This window comes from Lutjanus erythropterus, chromosome 1 (genome assembly GCF_056507025.1).
Source record: "Lutjanus erythropterus isolate fLutEry1 chromosome 1, fLutEry1.hap2, whole genome shotgun sequence".
NCBI classification, from domain to species: Eukaryota; Metazoa; Chordata; class Actinopteri; order Lutjaniformes; family Lutjanidae; genus Lutjanus; species Lutjanus erythropterus.
The window spans coordinates 37,364,711-37,386,822 of NC_139317.1; the positions used below are offsets into that span (position 1 = coordinate 37,364,711).

The window sequence follows — 22,112 nt, forward strand, 5'->3', positions numbered from 1 at the left end:
CTGAACCAAAGACTCCCAAGATAATGACTGTCTAAAAGTTTGATCCTCTGACTGGTCTCTGTATCTGAACAGAGCAAGCTTCCTTTAGGGTTTATGGATGTCCACCTGGGATTATAATGCAAGGATGGCTCATCTTAGCCACAAGAAAGCCCCATAAATTGTCAAGCCATGTGTCAATCAATGCAGCACGAGTGTATCTATTCATCCCATTAGGATGCACATGTTTCATTTTTGGCATCAAAGAACTGTTGCTGTAACTTTTCTGTTTTCTCTTTCCCCTTTTTCTTCCTGCACTTCTCTCGCTGGACACCTGCTTGCTCACTCACGCAAAACAAGTGCTTCCCTCTGCCTCTCCTGTCTCTCATTTCATTTCCTCAAAACAGACAGTGAAAGAACTGACATCAAACTGCATCATATCACCACACTTTCATAATGTGCATGTGTGGAATAAGTTTGTGTTTTATAAGAAAGATGAAAAGCACTGCTACCAATCATTTATGCAAAATGTGCCTGACAGCTGTGTACAGAGCCACGCGTCTCCCAACCCACAGAGATCTTATGTCATTGGCGTGTGGAAGAACAGCAACACTGCTCCTCCACACCCCACTTCCTTAATACGGTCAACTTCAATCAAAGCCGCAGCAATCTTCACATGAAACAGAGTAGCATATAATATTACTGCAGAAGTGCATTTTAATCAGTTTTAAAGATTGTTCACAGATTCTCATTTTGGCTACAGTATCTCATTTACAAATAAGATTCCTAATATGATGTAAATGCCACTGTAATGTTTCCTTCTCTCTGTCTCTCCTGTTACTGAATTTAGTAAAACTAGCATGATTTCTTCTTGCAACTAATAGTGCTTTCCAAACATAGCATTAACAGAAACAAAATGTTAGATTCACATATTACATTGTATCGTATTGCATCGTGACAAGGCTGAACCATACTGAATGTAATCTTTAGCTAACATGTATCGAGATGTGTATCGAATTGGTCTCAGTCAGTGAGAGACATCCCCTTGTAGGACATTTATCCTGATGGACAGATAGTTTTAATTGTTGCTAAAGTAGCTAATTGCTAACTGATGTTATTTAAAGCTGATTAAAGGACCCATGTGCAGTATTTAGGGACCAGTATTCAAAGAGCCTGCACCTGTTCTGGGCTACAGTAGTAGGAGTACTACTGTAAGTGGTGCAACATGGCGGCATCTGTAGATGTAAACGGCTCATTCTAAGGTAAGAAAAACACAGTGACTTTTATTTTCAGGTCATTATGCACAAATGAAAACATCCTTACACTGGTCCTTTAAAGATTGGGTCTAACCTCATGAAGACTGGTTGATTCATTTCACCATAGTTGATAGTGGAACATGTCTCACAGTATATAACTTCTCCCAGCAGAGTGACTACCCTCTTCTTATAATCCTACATTTCCTCACTTCATGCTGAAATTAAAAACTTTCTACTAATCTGTAAAGGTTTAACTCTTGTTTATCAGCACTGGAGGGATACAAACAAAAAAGCTTTGGCTTTCATGACAACATCTCATAGCTATGTGATGAGACTGTAGCAGCCTGTATGCTCTCAGCTTTCCTGTCTTGTTTCATTTGCATATGCCCCTCGTTATGTTTTCCTCTTTTTGAAATAGCTGCAGTTTCAAAGAGACTGATTCAAATGCTGTGCGCAGCTGGTCCTGGCCTCTGTAGCAGGCAGACAGATACAGACAAGAGAAGACGCGGTACAAACCAAAAAGATTGTAAGAGATGGAATTTCCATCTTTTGATGTTTTGCCTGACTTTTGAAATCAACACTGCATTTTCCCTCGCTGCAGGGAGCAGAAGTGAACGGGGGGGGGCAACAACTTGTTCACACACTTAAGAAGGGAAGAGAGCACATGTGGCAAACACGTAGAAGACATTACTGCAGCATAATGCCATGTTCTTGTACTATACTTTGACAGTATGTATCATAATTTTCCTTCTTTGTATATAAAACAAAGTTTGAGTCTGTCTGTGTATAAATACATGAGACATTAATTCAGTCACACACTGTTATGATGGGTTTCCCCTCCATTACTTCTCTGTTACTTACGGCATAAGACTTAGTTTCCCTCCTGACTTGACTCCTTCCCTTTTCTGGACATAGTTAGCTGGGATGGTGCCCTCTCTGCCCACTTGGTTCCTCGCTCTGTACCAGTTTGGATCCTGAAACAGCCAAACACACAACAACATGACTTTTAATGACTGAGTGAAAGGACAGTCTTGGAACTTGCTACCCGATCACTTGAAATCTACTGCTAACTTGTTTTTTTTAAGGGAGATTCCAAATCCTGGTTAATTCAGCAACAAACATGTACTCATGTCTACATTTTAAATGTAATTTCTTTCACTGTATGCTTTATTGTTTCGCTGTCCTCAGTTTTTACATAAGTATTCAGTTTAACATGTTTTTTCCTCACTGTTTGAATCTCTTATTTTCATAAAAGCCCTTCTGGGGATAGGTGTTCCAAATTAGCAATCCTTATAAATACTATGATGTGTGCATCAAATATCTGTTTTCAGCTATTCATACTGTATCTGTCCTATCACATGAAACATCAATAAATTATAAACTGGACTAATCAAGGAATGCTAAAAAGTCATTCTGTAGGAGAGGAGAATTTCTGTCCCTCTTTTCCCTCAGGAAACACTCTGAGGTGGTAGCAGGCGAAGCAGCGGGGTTAGAAACCTACAGTCCTCTACACACAGTGGAGAATGGATGCAGGCAGTGAGGTCGGCTATATATCTGAAGCACTGATGGGAGCAAGAGAGTGCCTCTAGCTAAAAGGAAACCCCTCTGACAGGGGCTACAAATCTATTAGATGGAATTAGGTTCAATGGCATCTCAGGTTTTTTGCAAACCAATTTAATGTATTACGCAGCTGTTTGTTTTGTGTCGACATACAGGATATCAGCATTAGGGGGAAACTATTTGGCTGTGTTTTAGTATCCCACTTTAACTATAAACTACTACTATTGGCTCATAATTTGCCAAAAAATATGAATATCAATCTTAAATACAGGAGTCAGTTATTTCTTACTGAAACATTCAGTAACATGAAATTGCTGCTTTGGCTATTTCAAGTTGGAAGAAGAAGTTATCCCCTTAGTCTGTCATCATTAATACTAACAGTTAATTTCTCAAACATTAACTAAGGTTTGGAATGTGAGGAATAGTGGAGACAACTTTAGCTGTGCTGGTGTAGAGGTGGGTTGTGGGAAAGCAGAAACAAGTATTGAGCCTTCTGAGGGCGTCATGGCTTTAATTCATTTTAATTAAGTGGACTGAGAATGGTACTTTCTGTGTGACAGTCCAGTAGATTGAAGCCGACAGTCGTATCCTGCACCATCAACTTTTTTTTTCCTTCAGTTAACTTCTGTGTATTTTGTTCAATATTGCAATTGTAAAATGTCGATATTTAGTACAAGATCAGTAACTGGGAAATAAAACTTATAAAATATATTCATATACACCTCCATGAAGAAGTAAATTAAAAAGCTTTTCCACAATTAACTCATTCGGCCATGATAGCAGCTTTGAGGGCTTATGTAGTAAAACATTTATGATATATACATATATACTTACCCTGGTAACTCCGATAATGGTCAGTACATCTCCTTTACAGAAGGGCAGGTCCTGTTCATTGGCAGTCTGGAAGTTGTACTTGGCTACACACTCTGTGCCAGTCGACCATGGTGCCTGCATCACACGGGACAGAGAGGAAGAACCGTTAATGATGTAATAATGAACTCAGGCTAGTATGAGGGGATGAACTGAGCTATTCATGACATGATAGATGATAGATGCACAACTTGAGGTAACAATGACTGAACCACACCAGAGCCTGACAGCAACACCCTGACCCATCAAGGCATGGACTCCACTAGCCCTCTGAAGGTGTGCAGTGATATCTGGCACCAAGATGTTGGCAGCAGATCCTTTAAGTCCTGTAAGTTGTGAGGTGCGGCCTCCATGGATTGGACTTGTTTGTCCAGCACATCACAGAGATGCTCAATTGGATTGAGATCTGGGGAATTTGGAGGCCAAGTCAACAAACTCATTGTGCTCCTCAAACCATTCCTGAACTATTTTTGCTTTGTGTCATGGAGTATTATCCTGCTGAAAGAGGCCACAGCCATCAGGGAATACCGTTTCCATGAAAGGGTGTACATGGTCTGCAACAATGCTTAGGTAGGTGATATGTGTCAAAGTAACATCCACATGGATGGCAGGACCCAAGGTTTACCAGCAGAACATTGTCCAAAGCATCACACTGCCTCTGCCAGTTTGCCTTCTTCCCATAGTGCATCCTGGTGCCATGTGTTCCCCAGGTAAGCGATGCACACGCACCTAGCCAGCCACGTGATGTAGAAGAAAACGTGATTCATCAGACCAGGCCACCATCTTCCATTGCTCTATGGTCCAGTTCTGATGCTCACTTGCCCATTGTTGGCACTTTCGGTGGTGCACAGGGGTCAACATGGGCACCCCGACTGGTCTGCGGCTATGCAGCTCCATACACAACAAACTGTGATGCACTGTGTATTCTGATACCTTTCTATCAGAAGCAGCATTAACTTTTGAGCACTCTGAACAACAGTAGCTCGTCTGTTGGATCGGACCACATGGGCCAGCCTTCGCTCCCCACGTGCATCAATGAACCTTGGCTGCCCATGACCCTGTTGCTGGTTCACCACTGTTCCTTCCTTGGACCGCTTCTGATAGATACTGACCACTGCAGAGCAGGAACACCCCACAAGAGCTTTTTTGCTTCTAACACATCAGCTTTGAGGACAAAATGTTCACTTGCTGCCAATACATCCCACCCACTAACAGGTGCCATGATGAAGAGACAGTCAGTGTTATTCACTTTACCTGTCAGTGGTCATAATGTTACGCCTGATCAGTGTATGTTGTTGATTTAAACATTAGGTTCATTAGTATCACTGGTAACACCTGTGTTTACCCTACTTCATGTCAAAGTGGCTGCTGTGAATTGAATTGTCTGCTGTGAATGTGTTTATCTTGTACACTCAGTTTAACTTTAAAACTTTAAAAAGGTACAAGAAATCAATTAATAACACAAATGTAACTAATAACAGGTGTTCAAACAAAGCAGAGGTTTAAATGGATGTTGACAGGAGGCTTTTGTGATTTCACACATATGCCACCACAGCTTGCTAATTGGTGAAAACAAAATTACATAATCTAACATGGCTAGAGGCGTCATAGCGGTAATATGCACTTATTACCACTACAAACTTCAGCCAGCATTTTCAAAACACTTGTGATGAATATCTTAACAATTAAATTGTGGCATAGATCCTTGGCAATTATCTATATGTGCATATGCATGCTAACATCACCCACTTCAAAGTCAGCAACTAATACCCCCCAAGGTGGCTATATGAATCTTGGCAAAAGGTTGATGAGACTGCACCGCCTTACAAAAGGCAGCGTGCAGTAACTACAGAGGCAGTGATGTTGAGGGGAAAAAAAAGCTTTAAGTTTTCAGGCTGGATGAGAAACTGTGAAGCCAAAATAAAGGTTTAAAGGTCATTTTATTCCCCCAAATTATTGTTATAGAACCTACATAATAGGTAAAATATGCTAAATTTGCAGTTTACCTCAATATTGTCTTCAGGTTATATGAGGTGAAAATGTAAAATCTACATACAAAATTTGTTTCAGCTTTCTTGTCCACTTTCAAACCTGCAACTAACGATTATTTTCTTTGTCAGTTAACCTGTCAACTGATCCATTACTTGTTTCTATAAAATGTCACAAAATTATAAAAAATGTTGGTCACTCTTTTCCAAAGCCCACCATGATGACCTAAAATTTCTTGTTTTGTCCAAAACCCAAAGATATTCAGTTCACTGTCATAGAGGACTAAAGACACCAGAAAATATTGACATCTAAGAAGCGGGTATCAGAGAATTCTGCCTTTTTTCCTAAAAAATGAATCAAACAATTAATCAGCTCATCCCTAATGCTGACCTGTCCAAAGTAATTGCTGGGACAGACTTTAGCCTCTATGTGGACCCTCAAAAGACATCAACAGGTATGCAAAATTAATAAATGAAACCTATCTCACAATGCTTTGGACATTAATTGAACAATTTCTGTTTGGGTTTGCAGCATCTTACAAAAAATAAAATAATCCTGTGAAATATATTGTCAGTTCTCTGGCACATATTAATAAAAAATGTTTATATCACAGTTGCTGCCTCAGAATTTACTCTTCTAAATTATTCTTGAAGAGCTAGTTGCATTCAATGTCAGTCACTGTGAATGCTGTAAAAGTGGCAGCTGCACACCTAAAATATAAATTTAAAATGCCAGCAAGGGTACAGATGCTTAGTGTATTCAGTTTTGCACTGTTAGATCAGCACAGCGGTGTGATCAAAAATGCTCCACAATAGAGTGAATGAGATGAAATGAGAAAGCCAGAGTACAAAGCAGCAGGTGTGAGTGAGAGGCTCCTTGTACATGCTGCTTTATTCCTGACAACACAAGCTACGGCTGAATGTGACCGATGCTGTCTCAGCCAATACTACATAATGAGTTTGGACCGCTGGAGAAGACTGCGACTGAGGGAGATGCAGATACAAAAAAATCTTGCTCCTCACTGTTATTAATTTGGTCACTTGAACCAAAGGACTTTATTTATGAATACCGAATTTGCTGGATAGAATGTATTTCCTTGAGGATCTTTAATAATTTTAGATGCAGCCTGGTTCAACACACAAAGCAACTGGGGGAGAAAAGCGTGGGCTACATTTAACCTGAAGTTGCAGTCAGATATTTTAGAGCCAGCGTACAGTAGGGTTTTCACTGTGTGTGCTACAAAGCTTGAAATTAAAAATATCCTGCTGTCCCGTGGATAATAAAAATAGGACCTGGGACACAAAGATGCAGTGTCTCAAACTGTAGAGAAACTTTATCTTTACAAATGTAATTATTAGTGCTATCAATCAATTAAAATATTTAATTGCAATTAATCACATGACTGTAGTTAATCACAATTAATCACAAATTAATCACACATTTTTTTATTTGTTCAAAATGTACCTTAAAGGGATATTTTTCAAATGTTTAAAATGTAATTTAAATATTCCTTTATTAAATAAAATACATTAACTAAAAACAATGATAAATATTGTCCAGAAACCCTCAAAGGCACTACAACTGACATAAAAAAATATGTTCAAATAATAACATGACAAACCCAAGTTCATCAGACACAGATGAGCATACTGACCTGCTCAATTTATCATTAAGGCCAAAATGCACTGAAAGCTTCAATAGAAAAGTCAATTGTAGCTTCTATGGTTCACTGCAGGCTTCAGATTTAAAATTCAAACACCAAATGACCAGCTGTATTTTAGGAAAAGGTTACTATTTATATGCAATTATGTCTTTAGTATTATCATTGTTAATAACAGATTATTTCTTGAATAAAATATTGTCCTCTGAGGAGAAAAGTCCTTACCTTTATTCTGCTCAGTCTACATGATGAAATGGTGCGCGATATTCATGTTTTTGTATGAAGGCAGCAGGATCATTTACATCAGTGTCACTCTGACAGTTTATATCAGTGAGGATGTTTTAGACCACAGTAAACAGCAAACTGCACCCCGACACACTGAGGAGATGAAGAGGAGATATAGCATCTGGACTCTTCATCGTGACTTACAATAATGCAGCGCAGTGACAAATGTTTTGTGGAGGAGAAAAGCGTCTGCCAGTTTGGTCTTTACAGAGATAGATTTTTAAATCTATAGTTTAAACCACAGAACTGTACAGTAACATCAGGATTTATGATCAATAAAGTTTTTTATCGGTCGGCACTTCACTCACTCACTCCCCCTCCCTCCCTCCGCAGCTTGTCTCTCCTCCCTTACAGTTATGATCAATCAGCATGAAGTAATTATGTATTTAAAAGTACACAAACTGGACTTGGAGTAAAAAAAAAAAATTCACACCACAGAAGTGTACGGTAACATTATGATTCATGATCATAAAATGTTTTTAGATCCAGTTGACACCTCTGTCCATATTCACACACTTCCTCCCTCTCTCTCTGCTGTGGGTCTGACTTATTTTTATTTTTACCTGGTTTCAAGTGGAGCTGCAGCTCGACCAGCACTCGCTCATCTCCCTCCAATAATTATGTTTATTTGCATTGAGCCAGTTGCCTAAACAGATAAGCCTGTTTATATTGTTGGGTGACACTGAAGCTCGCTTCTGATTCAAGCTATTGGTCAGGCCAATATACCAGAACGTGCATTAATCGCGCGTTAAAAAAACATAGTGGCATTAAAAGGAATTTGTGTTAATACATTATTAACACATTAACTTTGACAGCCCTAGTAATTATTATATTAATGCATCATGAATTTGTTATTTCATTGTTAGGTGTTCAAATTAAAAAAAATACAGGCGACACTGGCACAGTGGTGTTTAAAATAAGTATTTCCAAAAAGTTTTTACCCTGAAATGCACAAGTTTGTATTTGTATTTGCTGATCAAATAGTTAGAAATAAATGAGAAACAATAACTCAATTAATGACTTAAAGAAAATGAAAACTGTGAATAAAAGAAAAAAGTTAATTTCAAGCCCTGCTATGTTTTCCAAAAGGAAAATGCCACTAATCAGCATTTTTACTAGGATGTGATGACTTTTAGAATGGCGTAATACTAATGTGTTGTTACTGCTTGCCATGTAATTCAGTTCCTGAGTGACCTACAAGTCAGTTTGGTGGTTTACTGTATTCACTTATATAAGGGATTTTTTTCCACTGACACTTATTGAATATTTGACCTTTTGGTCACAGGCTGGTAAGAATACCAATAGGTCACTCTAGTGCCCCTCAAAATATTCTGTGTCAAGAACATTTTGTGACCTCTTGGCCTACAGAAATCCACTGTGTAGTTCTACAAACAATCAATCTTCAGCCAGATTCACACTGAATCCATAATGCACTTATGTTGATATAAACCAGAGTTTTCTGTCAGGGTCCAGAGGCTCGTATATGCTGAGTAATCTGACATGGTTATTGATTGCAGCATTATAACATGCATTATTAATTACACCTTAGACTTACTGTCATAAACATAATCAAAACTTCAAAAAGCCATTAAGAAATAACGCATGAGAAAAATAAATAAAATGTGTATATCACAACCTGACTCATGCAAATTCTCTCATTTATGTGATTAAACTTCCATAAGAAGTGGAAAAGGTGATCTTCTGGAGTATTTTCACTGGACTGTATAGAGGGAGTGTGGTCTGACAGATAAAAACAACACGGATCAATAGGGACATGTGAAGGCAGGGGATGAAGGAGAGAAAGTAATCCTCCTCTGAAGCCAGCACTTGAGAGGCATTAGTTAAACCACTGAGACAGCCAGGTAATATGAAACCACTAAAACTGAGCCCGACACTTTGATGGATGTGTGTGTGCGCCAGCTATGTGCATTAATACATTACTGCAGATATGGGTTTAGTTCAGCACCTCAGGGACCAGCACAGATTCCCTTACGACTTATGTGTTCGTGCTGCTCTCATTTGTGTATGTGTGTGCGTGTTATTCAGTCCAGTAGTCTCAGTGAAAATTACACATATTACAAGAAGGTATTAAGGTCAGGCAGTATGACCAGAAGGTGACCAGAATTATATCACAGTATAATTTCAATGTTGGTCACCAACAGTATATATCAAGGTACTTTTTTTCCTATCCTCTGTATCTATGGTGATACTGCTTACAATTAGTCAGTTAATAAATTGAGAAAATGAATAACCAGCAATTTTTAGAATTAATTAGCAAGCAAAAATGCCAATAATTCTCTGCCTCCAGATTCTGACATGTGTTTTACATTCTGTTTTATATCATTATAAACTGAATATGTTTTGATTTTGGATCGTTAGTTTGAAAAACAAGGGATTTTAATATGTCACATTGAAACAGTGATGACATTTTTTACACTATTTTGTGTATTATTTAGATCTAGCAATTCATTTAAAAAACTACTGTCTGGAAATAATCATTAGTTACAGCTACTTCCACAATGCACCTTTTTACCTGCTACCTTCCTTTCTACTCTGTGTTATCTGTGAAGTAGCTGAGTGTGACTTCATGTAAATGAAATGAGGTGTGAATTACAGCTTCGTAGTTACTCAAGAAGCTTTGATTTTTAAAAGTTACAGATGACACCACAGAGGCAGGACCAAACAATGGACTCTTAAAATTAAATCTTAAGGTTGGAAACAGCAGTTTGACAAAAAAAAAAAAAATAGACACAATGATCGACAGTGTCAAAAAACATTCAGCAGATCAAGAAAAGGTGTTGCGGTTGTTTTTATCGAAGACCTGAGAGGGAACATTACCACTGACATTAAAACAACGCTAATAAAATGTGACAGCTGGTGCTGAGAATATTAACCTCCAGGGAGACACGAATGATGTTAGAACTGAAGACAACATGGAGAGTTTTGATAAAGGGAGGATAATTATCAAGATCATACTGGTTATGGAGTCACCACTGTAAGCAGGAAGGACCATCTGAACTGCTTTTTCAACTGTCCTTAGACCAAACTGCACGATGTTTACATGTAAAGCTTTTATAAAGGTGACCCTCTTATCCGCAATAACTTGTGATGTGAGTAATGGTAGAATATGTATTTATTCCTTTACCATAAACACTTTAGGAAACTTGAGATAGTTTATTTAAAATACTGTTTCAATATTCTTATTCTTATAATCTCTGATGAATATATTAAGATTAAGATACTACAAAATGAATACTAGCAAAGCTTTTTGTTGTAATATTTTCTTACATCACTGTTAGTTACTAAACTAAACTTAAAAGTAAAATAATTAAAATTGAGAAGAAGCTGCAGAATCACAGCTAAAAACACATTCCCTACAACTATCACCAAGATGGGCATCTTGTAAGAATGGACTTCTTTGTGCTGGTGTGGCCATCAGAGGCCACCAAGAGCAGATGCTGCCGAGTGTTGATGTATGAAATGTAGAGAGGGTAGTGTTTAAAAGGTGTTTGTGCACCTGTGCACCTACACACTGGGTCAGCAAATATGAAAAAACAGAAAAATGAATAATGCATTGTGTGTTTCACTTACATGCATCCCAGACATGATGAATGGAATTGGGCAGCAGGTGTCCTCAGGCAGGTAGCGGTCACTGTTCAGCTAGTACCATCAGAGCTGTAAGAAAGAAGAGAAAAGCATTGGGGTACAATCAATAATCTGTTTTAGACTAAATGCTAACTATATTCTGAAATTGGAAGATTTGTTGGGGCACTACACTACAGATAATGATCACTGATTGCAAGACGTGTATGTAAGAGCAGAAAGATCTCAGCTGACAAACATCACAGTCCTTATTTTAATATCTTAATAAGTGTACACACTGCTAACATGGACAGGTGCAAGTCCACAGAAAGCGAGTCACAGTGAAGCTCAACTTAAAAACCAGACAAGCAGAAGAATGACCATTTCAGGTGTTTGATCTTCAAATGACCTTAAAGTTTTGCACTTATATATTCTTCTTTTACAGTTGGAGTGGTTGGTATAACTGGTACAAACAGAAAACTTGCAGATATTGTGTAACAGGGAATGAATTTGGTTGTAGCAGTGGTGTAGAGAGTGTTTAAATGATGACATCATATAAGTGAACCATGATCATCAGTGGAACTTTTACACTTACACATGTTTGCATGCAAAGGAAAGGTGGTAGGAGACAGTATTACAGAGCCAGGACATAAAGGTGAGCAAACACATCTGCAAGTATGTGGAATAGTTAAAATGTGCTCCATTTAGAAAATAATAAAGTCCCCGTCCTTCAGTTTAGGAGCCAGTGGTGTCACATTAAACTGTCTTAACTGTGCATATGAAGTGCACAGAAGCCAGTGATGTAAGAAAGGTGACTTACTAACTCTAATTCTCTATATTTTTTAGTGATATTATTCAGATTGGATGCAAAAACTGAGATTCGTAAATGAGTGGCAGGCAGCTCTCTGGTATTAGCCAAGTCTGTCGAGCATCTTTGCAGCCAATTACTAGTCTTTTAAAGGTGACCTTGATACAGTGACAGAAAGGAGAGAATGAGCTGCACAGAGAGACATGTGGGGGGAAAGGGAGAAAGGATGTGAAGACAAACTGTAAGTGATGAAAAAATGTAACCTACATCTGTGTCTCAATTTGCAAAAAGATTCCCCGTGTGGATGGGTGTCTGCGCCTAGAAGAGCATGCGTGTCAAAGTGTGTGGCTGAGCCCTGGCAGGATTTTTTATCTTTACTGACAGTACTAAATCAGTGACAGCATACTAAATATTACAATAGTTTGAGGTTGTAACAATAACTGAATACGACCTCCCGCAGTAGCCTCCATTCAAAGCATCTCACTTCCGACCAGCCCAGAGAACAGGAAGTTGAAATCGGGAGGGAGAAGGAGGAAGTAGCTGACGCATATTTTCCAGTGCTTCGGACGAGATAGGGAGGGGCTGTAGTTGGAGTCCAATGTGAGCATGGGCATTCTGGTCACTGCCTCGCTTCAGACTGACTACTGCGACTCTTCATGGAGTCATGTCAAAGTAGATCCATGAACAGAAAGCAGCACAAAACAACTTGAGTAAAAATCAAAGCTCAAAAATTCCAGCTAAAAACGTGCTCTGTAACATCTCCCCTTCCTCTGATTTTCCCTCTGTGTCAGATAAAATAACTGAGGCGCCAACTTTCACTCTGAATCGGTCTGTTTCATGGAAAGTAACATTTTGTCCACTGAGTGTAAGCAAGTTGTTCTCCATTTACAAAGTAACTTAGTGCTCTGTGTAATTTTAGAGCCATGAAAATGGTGCATCTCCTTCAGTGGGCCTGGTTACTGGCTAGCCTGCTCCCTGAGAGCATCTATGGCCAAGCTTCACAGCGCTGCCATATCCTGTGTTGAAACAGGAAACAGCCTAATTGCAGACCATTGCAGATCTGTATGCAAACTGACAGAGCCAAATATATCCAAGGCCAGGCTGGTCTGCTGCGCCCAGAGGGCACCCGCTTCTTTCCCTTTGCCATTCTTTACGTCTAGAGCAGCGCTGCTGGAACAGAGCAGCGTGGCTCACCAACCCACAGCCACACTGGTGAGCCAATAGAGGAGAGACAAGTGAGTGCTATTCTTATCTCTCTCCAGTGCTGAGGAATGCCTTCGAGCTATTGAAGAGCTTCAGCATCACACTGCTCACATCGCTCTCCTTAAGGTAGTCAAGTGGTGTTCGGTAAAGGCTGGGAGTGAAAAGAGTTCTTCTTTAGTTCAATTTTCTACAGCAGACTGTAGAGCAGCGCCGCCGTGTATGCTTCGGTGCCAAGAATAAGATTCTAACACCAAAACTGAAATTGAATTCATTGTGATAGCATACAAGTTTGATTTTGGGAGAGAAGGTGTGAATAGTACTACTCCTCCAGGTGTTGTGCTACTGTACAGTGCAACACCGCCCTTGCTGAATACCCATGCAGAAACCTGAGGCTGTGTGCAGACCAAAAATGGCACTGCTGGGCTACGTGTGTTTGGGCATGTTGTTACGGTTACTGGTCAGAAGACAAAATAGGAGCCAGGAAGTCCAGTTTCAAGGCTTATCTGATTCCAAAATGGTCCACAACAGTTTATATCCCTTTAAACAGGATTTTACAACTCTGGAAAGTTATTGCTGCATCAGTTGCTGCTCCTCTGTTTCAATGCTTGTCATTCAAGTAGAAAACCTGCAATGCTATATCACACAAGGTATTTTACCTGGTGTGTGGGCTTGCATCAATTGGACTGGCTTGGACTGGATGAAAAGCCCTTCTGCCTGATGTAACCCTGCATAGTGGCAACTAGAACTTCCCCCCAAATAATTGACTAAACTGGTGGTTAGGTGGTCACTTAGGTGGTGACAGGAGTGTTAGTTAACCAAGTTTTAATTTCTCTGCAGTTGCAGAAAAAAGAAAACTGTGTTGTGCCTTGCCATTAGGGCTGGGATGAAAGTATTAAGATTGTTACAACGTGGATCCTTTCTCTTCTTTTGACACATTCAGAATTATTAAAGCTTTTGCTGTTACATTTAACAGGCAGCCCGCTTAGTGCTCTAAAAATATATATTTAAATAACAAAATTGATATCGTAAATGTAGCTCAACAGGGTTGAGCTCATTACCGTTATCACCACAAATTTTATTTTGAAGGGTCAATTTCATGCTGGGATCAGCACATGCATGTTTTAATACATGTACGGATCTGCGCTGTCACACGTAAGTCAGCAACACAACCTCTGACTGGTTGACAGACTCAACCCAAGGCATATGGGGAAACAAGAACTACAAGAATAACTGTTTTCAAGATGGAAAGAAAATATCACAAAAAAGGACATTCACTGTTGGATTTATAATTATGGATTTGTTTTACCATGTTTCCAAAAAAATATGCTGCGGTTCATGGTGCATTACAAAGTTTCTGATAGAGATACAATCACACCAAAGCTGATGATGCTACAGTTTGCCACCCACTTTCATCCACTTGCACGCTGTGCACACACATTGCACCCTCCCATATTCCTTAAAGGAGCTATGCTTCACTTATAACAGCATTCTTTAATAAAGTTCAATGAAACAGAATTATTAAGGGTGTCTGTGTAAAATAACATCCTGCAGGAATATATTGCTTTATCACCCTGGTAAGAAAAAAATCCCTAAGCCCAACATAAATGAGCAACAAGTAGTCAACTAATGGCTTGAAATAAGGGCTACAAGTTGACTGGGAAAATCTTTAGTAGGGGGCAGCCCAAGTTGCAATGGTTGAGCCAACTGCCCTGCATTTATTTGTAGACACTTGGCCTTACATTACTTTTTTTTTTATTGCGATGGTCTTGTTGGTCTAAACACAGTCTAATAATTTGTATTCCCTGCCCATGATCAAAGACTAGCTTGACACCAGCTTTGGTACTTCATACCATCACTTGACTCTTTTTAATAAACAGTCTACAGTCAGCTACATGGCTCCTTATATGTTTAGGTCAGACATCAGAGTATACATCAAGTATTCTAGCTCCTTCCAGCTTCACTCCAGTCTGATGTGCCAAACACAAGTGGAAATGACTTCCCTCTCCACTCCCCTTCTCCTAATTCTCTCCTTCTGTGCAACAGGAGCTGCTGGTGACAGTGTCATGGCAACACACTGGGAAGTGCTACATCAAAGGCTGCTGTTGCCTCACTCAGAGTGCCACGCCGCTGCTTCCTCTGCCAGATGACAGTAATATTACTATTGTTTGTGTCTCATGTGCCATTTTCATTCTAACTAGTATTGTGTTCTATTAAAAGGTCTGCATGTCTTTGTGCGGCAACCTGCTTCTCTGGAACTGGTTTGATGAATGTAGAAAAAAAAAATGTTAAAGAGAAGGTGGGGTCCTGTTGTTCTACCACCTACTTAATGTCTGTGATTGTTTTACCACATTAATCTTTCATGGCACTGTGCCTCTAAGACATTCATTCCAAGCATGTTCATTATATTTTGAGAATAAAGCAATGTAATGTAATGGCATGGCAATCCTGTGTCTGCAGTCTAAAGTGTCCTGACCTTGTTAAAAAGTCCTCTCAAAGACAGTCAGAGGTGTCCACCTCCATTGATATAATTGTGAAGAAAAGATTACTCACTTTTCAGGTAGGGGAGAAAGGGAGATTTTAAAAAACTAAAAGGTTTAAATTACAGATGATCAATCAATAACTTTGAAATTGACAAATGTGTTTCTTTTGAAAGGTATGCTGTCATTCATCTGATACATTTGAGTCTCTGTCATGTCTGTTTCTTTTGCAGTAAAGTTTTCATTATACATCTCATTTTGTAATTTGCTTCTCTTCACTTTATGTAGTTGTAATTTGTTACAATTTAGATGTCTATTTACATTTTATAAAAAACAAAGAAAAAAACAATAAAAGAGTAAAAGTACACCACAGACAGACAAGCTGTCATGACATTGGCTGATAGGCCGACTTGATCCACTGTCAGTACAGACAATGATGAGCACATTCACCCATTCATAATTGTTTGCACTGCCATGACACCAAGTTCATCTAGATGAAAACGCTTAAATCACCACCTTACAACAGAACAAATCAGTCTAAACTTCTTTGTCAATGGAGCAGATTTGTGACGTGATGCAGCTAATATATTCTGCTTTAGTATCAAGTCACAATTTACAATTTAGCTTCCACTCTAGTGCAGCTCTTATTAGCTGGCATTCAACCCAAGAATCACAACGTTGTTTGTACTGGACACTGCTGATCACTGCTCTGTCAGCTTTCTCTAAATGAGACTGCTGTTGTCAGTTTCTGAAAGTACTGTGGCAAAGCTTCGGGTTATGTAAACAGAAGACTAGTCCAAGAAGGCCCAAGGCCATCCACAGATTACAGTCCGACTAGCACGGCATCTACCAGAGGTTATAAAAGTCTACTTTTACTTGGGGTGACAATTTAGCTTGGCCCAGATAGCCTATATGGCTGTTTAAACAGGATGCCATTCATTATGCTGAGGGAAACTCAATTTACTGAGCCAACATTACACAATTGCTTCCATCACATTCAACAAGGGACTGCCTTATGTACATTAACCAGTAAACAACATTCCCATCAAATTCCAAGTCTGGTTAGTCAAATAATGCCTCACAAGCGCTCTGTATGCTGCACTTAAACAACTAAACACTAAGAGATTTTACAATTGTTATAATGCAACTTTTCTTTCACAATGCAATTTCTAAACTTATGCCAGTCTAAATTATTAGCTTTTTGACACTGGTGAAACACTTCCCTCAAATCAATACATGTATTTTGCCACAAGTTTTTTTTTTCAGCCTTCTGCTACTCACATACTCTTATACAGAGATCACAGAGGATGTGCTACAAGTATGGGAAGGTAGGTGCATGTAAACAGTAATTCAAGTAACAGCAGTCACACATTTATTCAACCATGAACAAGATATGACTGGTGCATGTACTTTGGTTAATGAACTATGTCATTTGAGTTATTTTCTGTCTGTTGTTTATTTACATAGTTTTTTCAGAAACTGGTGGAGCTGGAAATAAATAAAATCTTGAGCACATGTCAATGTGGAAAAAAGACAGTGTTCATCCTAGGGCTGCACAATTAATCTAAACATTAATGAAATTGTAATGTAGCCAAGTGATAAAAGTAAAAATGTGTGATAAAACAGCATTATAATGAAGTAATCCAGTGCTGCAGAGATGCCCTGGCCTATAAATCTTGTTTGTTTGGTACAAACCCAAGCCTGAAGGAAGAGCATTGGGCTTTGAAGCCAATTTGCCATAGTGGACAAACTGTCTAATGACCATGTCATTGCTGCTCAAAAAGACTTACATTGTGAAAGAAGTGGCTGTGAAATGGTGAATACGTCTCCCGTCTCCAATGCTGTATCCAGTTCTTTATGTATTCATGTATGTACCATGACCATAACCTGTCACATTCCCACTATTTGTGAATCATATTGCAATGGCAATATCTGTAAAAATAATCTAAAAATAAGTTGTTGGGTTTTTTTTTGTTTTTTTGCCATATCATGCAGCCCAACACGATTTATTGTTTATCTAGATCACTGTTGCAGAGATTGGTGGAGCTGGAATTAAATAAAACCTTGTGTACATGTGAACATGCATACAGTAGTGTTCAACCTGACCACAGTAATGTCAGATCAGATTTGGGTCTTTTTTTGTTTCTATGGCTAACAGATTTGAAAATGAGAACCACAGTGTTAAACCAACTTCAGATGCAGACACAGAGATAAACATCTGCGTCTGTACAGACCTGTCTGTGACTGATTGTCTTCCTGTATGATCTGACTGCTCGGCAACAGCTGAGAGGACACAAACAGGCCTGAACAACAAGTTCCCTCTGCAAGCAACCAAAATTAATATATAACTTTATTTACAGATGGCTTATTGTAACCATGTTTAGAATAGTATACATACTGTCTATTTTTAATCATGACATATCCCAACAACAATGTCTTATCACTTACAAAAGGATTTAAGGCAGCATTACAAGTACAGTGCAGCTATGGGTATCGAACCTTGACTCACACAAAGTTTGTATGGTCGAGCTTACTGGCAGCAAAAGAACCGGGAGAAAAATATGGAAATGTGACCTACTGGGTATGCAAATATACAGTATAAGCTCACAAAAAACGGTCACAGTGCTGGAGGCTCTGCAGAGTGGACAGCATGAAACTGTCAACAACAAATGACTCGTGGCTGCATCGCATTTCCCCATATGTAAAGTATTTGACAGCAGGCCTGTTTGCAGCAGCAAATGATGAACACGTACTGTGTGAGGCGAATCTGGCTGTGTCCGTGGCACACACGGAACAAATATGATACCCCTGGTTGGGAAAAATGCAAATACAGATGTGTGTACAAAACTGAGGTTGGCATGTTTGATATTCAACATCATTTGCATTTACCTCTCTCAGTGTTCAGATTTACATTACAGACATCCAGTAGAGGCTGACAGACACTTATAATTAGTGAGCATGGACGAGTACTGGTGTCTATTTTTGACAGGAGACGCATTGTTACTTTTTAATTACAGGATAAACATCCTCTTGACCACTCAGCTGTTCAAACGGTAAACTTTCACTTCCAGTAACAGTGTTGAGCTGTGTATGAAAAATATAGCTTGATCAAAAGAAATTCAAAAGGTCACTTTAAGTGCAAACCAACGATAAGTTGTAAGTCTAACAATAAGGAACACACACAGCAACCAAACAACCATTGAAAGTCTGTGGCCAACCAGAGTGCGTCTTCATTAAATCACAGCATAGTGCAAGACCAACAGGCTGACATCTGAATAGCAGAAGCAGATATGAATATGTGGCTCTTGATTTTGTAGACCAGCAACACACTAAGACAGAGACTTGTCCACCCTACGGACTGTATTGAACATGAAAAGAAACAATACATATTCTATGCTATACAACTGAGCATGGCTGTAGCTGTATTCAAGGCAGAGAGAGAGCATATCAAAGTGGCCACACAGAGGCATGGCAGCCTCTCTCTGCATCCGTAACTATGCGGATGTGTGTGTGTGAGTACATCCATGTGACAGGAACCAGGAAGTGAACTTCAATTAGTGCAAATGCAGATAGATAATGTGCCCAGAGATGGAAGTCATATCCCCAGACATATAACAGGTCTCTATGTCCTCATGTCCTTTTCATCTCAATGAGCCCCCCGTCTCCCACCACAGCAGGCAGTTGGACTGGGCCCCCACACGCTTCAATGATCACATGACTCTGACAGACAGTGTTCAGAGCAGGGATGAGGCAAAACCACCATGCAACATAGTTCCTTCACCAAAACCAACCAGTGTTCTTTCAAATCAACATCAAAATTAAGTGCTATTCAAAAGGAAGTTCTATTATGATGCTGATCCAGGCATATTTTAATCGATATCTGTGAAAATGAAGTGGATCAAAACCTGATATTTTCTTGATTGTACTCTACAGTGTTTTGTCCACGTCAGCCTAAGCCATTGGTTAAAATAACAAATGTTACTGATGGCAGATTATATCAGCTGTCCCTAATTATTGTTAGACTAATTCAGAGAGTAATTTGAAGACAGAACAAAATTAAACTTGTCTGTTGTCATGTTTGCATGCTCTCAGCAGCCAATTTTGGTATGTGGCCAAAGATCTTTTGTGAGGGATAAACACAACTGTTCAATCAGAGTTCCAACAGCTCCACAAGAGCAAGGAATCCTCTTTCTAGCAGCTCACATCACATTCTCCAAGTTAAACATTCTCAAACACTCTCATTTGGATAGCAGTGAAAAATAAGGTGTCTGATTCAGTAATCTGCAGCCGTTAGATCACCCACCGTTTTGCCCATTTAGTCCTGAGAGCAGTCTCTGGCTAGTTCGTTGTTCAACTATCTCTCAGACAGCTCACTGTCATTACCTGCTGAACAAAGTACAGCCAGCATGTGTAGAGAGAATAGTAAAGGGCATTCAGACTCAACCATACAGACTGGAGACACTAAGCTAAAAGCACCTGGCACAGCAAAGAGCTGAAGACTGGTGTGTAAAAAAGAGTCATTGGATTTTTGGTACTATTATACATATTGCCAGTTGGATTTCTAAAATGTCTTAAGCAAACAGGATGCATTGCACCTGTGCCTCACAGTTACAAGAGAACATAGTGCAACACTGACATATCTATTAGCTGACCTTCATGCATGTGAGGAGTGAAGAGTCGACTGAGAGTCAGTCAGGCATCCTTCTCTCTCCTACATCTATCTGCTTACCCTGTCTGTAACTCCCTCAATGTACCCTCAACCTCAGGATACAAGTGGTGGCAGTTTCAACTCATTTTACACTAAGTACTGACCTGATTTGAGGACTGATACTACATTTCAGATAAGGATGCTTATTTTGTAGTGTCTCTTACATTAATATAAGGTCTATGCCATATGAACCATATGTGTTACATTAAAGCACATCTTTTTCTTTCAGATTCACATTCACATGAAGGGTTGAGTGATATTTACCATGTAATGGTAATGCTGATGAAGACTATATTGCAAATCACTGAGCAGACTGCTTTGTGGTTTTGTTGTATCAGTGATAAAGTACCTTGATCTGTCAGATATTCTGTACTAGGCAATTAAGGTCATTAGGACTGCAAATAGCAATTATTTTCATAATTAATAAATCTTCCATTAATTTCCTTGATTGATTGATTAGTTGTTTGGTGCATAAAAGGTCAGAAAGTGGTAATCAATGTTTCCCAAAGCCCAAGATAACATCCCTAAATGTCTTGTTTGACAACCACCCAAAGATATGCAGTTTACTATCATAAAAGAGTAAGGAAATTAGAACATTTTCACATTTGTCCACATTTGGACATTTTTTTCTTAAAAAATGAAAATGATTAATCTGCTACCACAATAGTTGGTGCTTGATTTAATAGTGGATGAATAATCAATTACTTGTTGCAGATTTAAAGGACAGGCTGACAAATCTGATCAGTGTAGTTTTGCTGCTAAGCTTGTAAAAGCAGTTCTGCAACTTAAAAATATGTCCCTCATACAAGTCTTGCCAGAGTGGCAATCAAAATCAATGTTGACAGCATTCCTTGAGCACAAGCTGTGCCATTGATTTAGTCAGCAGGAATAATTTAACACAAATCACATGACTCATCAAACCTTTCAACCCAAAAAAGATTAGAAATGCATTTCTAAATATAAGCTTTAAAAAGCTCAGATACTAGAGTCTGGATCGATGATTGTTCCTGAGAGAGACGGCAGATATTCTACCAGGGTGGAAGCTGAAGTTGAGTGAGTATTCTGGTACAAACAGGTGCATGGAGGGGACACTGAAATCTCAAGAGTCTCAGAGAGACTGGAGAGCGCTGCGAGGGATGGTAAATAATAAAGGAGAAGATCGTGGAGCAGAAGGAAGTTAAGAGAGACTGTGGCTTGCTCAATCATTACAACTGTGTGGCTGCCTCTGCCATCTGCCACATGAAACATTTCTAGCCATCTTCACCTTTTTTTTAGCTGTGGTGCTGTCTCACTGTGCCACAGAAACTCTTTGCCCTGGTCTTCTCCCCTCTTTGGCTCAGCAGCAACAGAAAGAAAAATGGTAGTCTTCTGGGTTGAGGTTGTTTTGTGGCCTCTGAAACATTTATTTAAGTTTAAAATGCTGCCCAACATAACCACAGACTTCTAACATCAACCAGCAGCTGCACCATAGGGATTAGATATAAGTGCCTTGCTCAAGGGTATCTCTTTTTTAATCGTTTAGGCGGGAGAGGAATGCAAGATTAATGACATTTCCCAGATGCAGATTTACCAGATGGCTCAGAGGTTTGAACTAACAACCTTCAGCACACACTTCTGTAACTAGATTACTTTACTGAATCAAGCATCCATTTGTCTTGCTCCCTCTAACAGACAGTAACAAGACATGATAGCTTGAATCAGTCTGAATGTGTTAGGATACACCATTTGTCATCAACTC

General features: G+C 39.2%; 1 protein-coding gene across 2 annotated transcripts in view; it reads right to left on the reverse strand.

The window, feature by feature from the left end:
- cskl (c-src tyrosine kinase-like) overlaps positions 1-22,112 on the reverse strand; it is a 62,459-nt gene that overhangs the window by 19,448 nt on the left and 20,899 nt on the right. For both annotated transcript variants that reach the window (XM_084721228.1, XM_084721236.1), the window contains exons 2-4: positions 11,188-11,271; positions 3,627-3,740; positions 2,094-2,206 (exon numbers count right to left, since the gene is read on the reverse strand). In XM_084721228.1, the coding sequence (XP_084577354.1) occupies positions 2,094-2,206; positions 3,627-3,740; positions 11,188-11,202 (242 nt within the window). In that variant the 5' untranslated portion in view covers positions 11,203-11,271. The remainder of the gene's footprint in view (positions 1-2,093; positions 2,207-3,626; positions 3,741-11,187; positions 11,272-22,112) is intronic.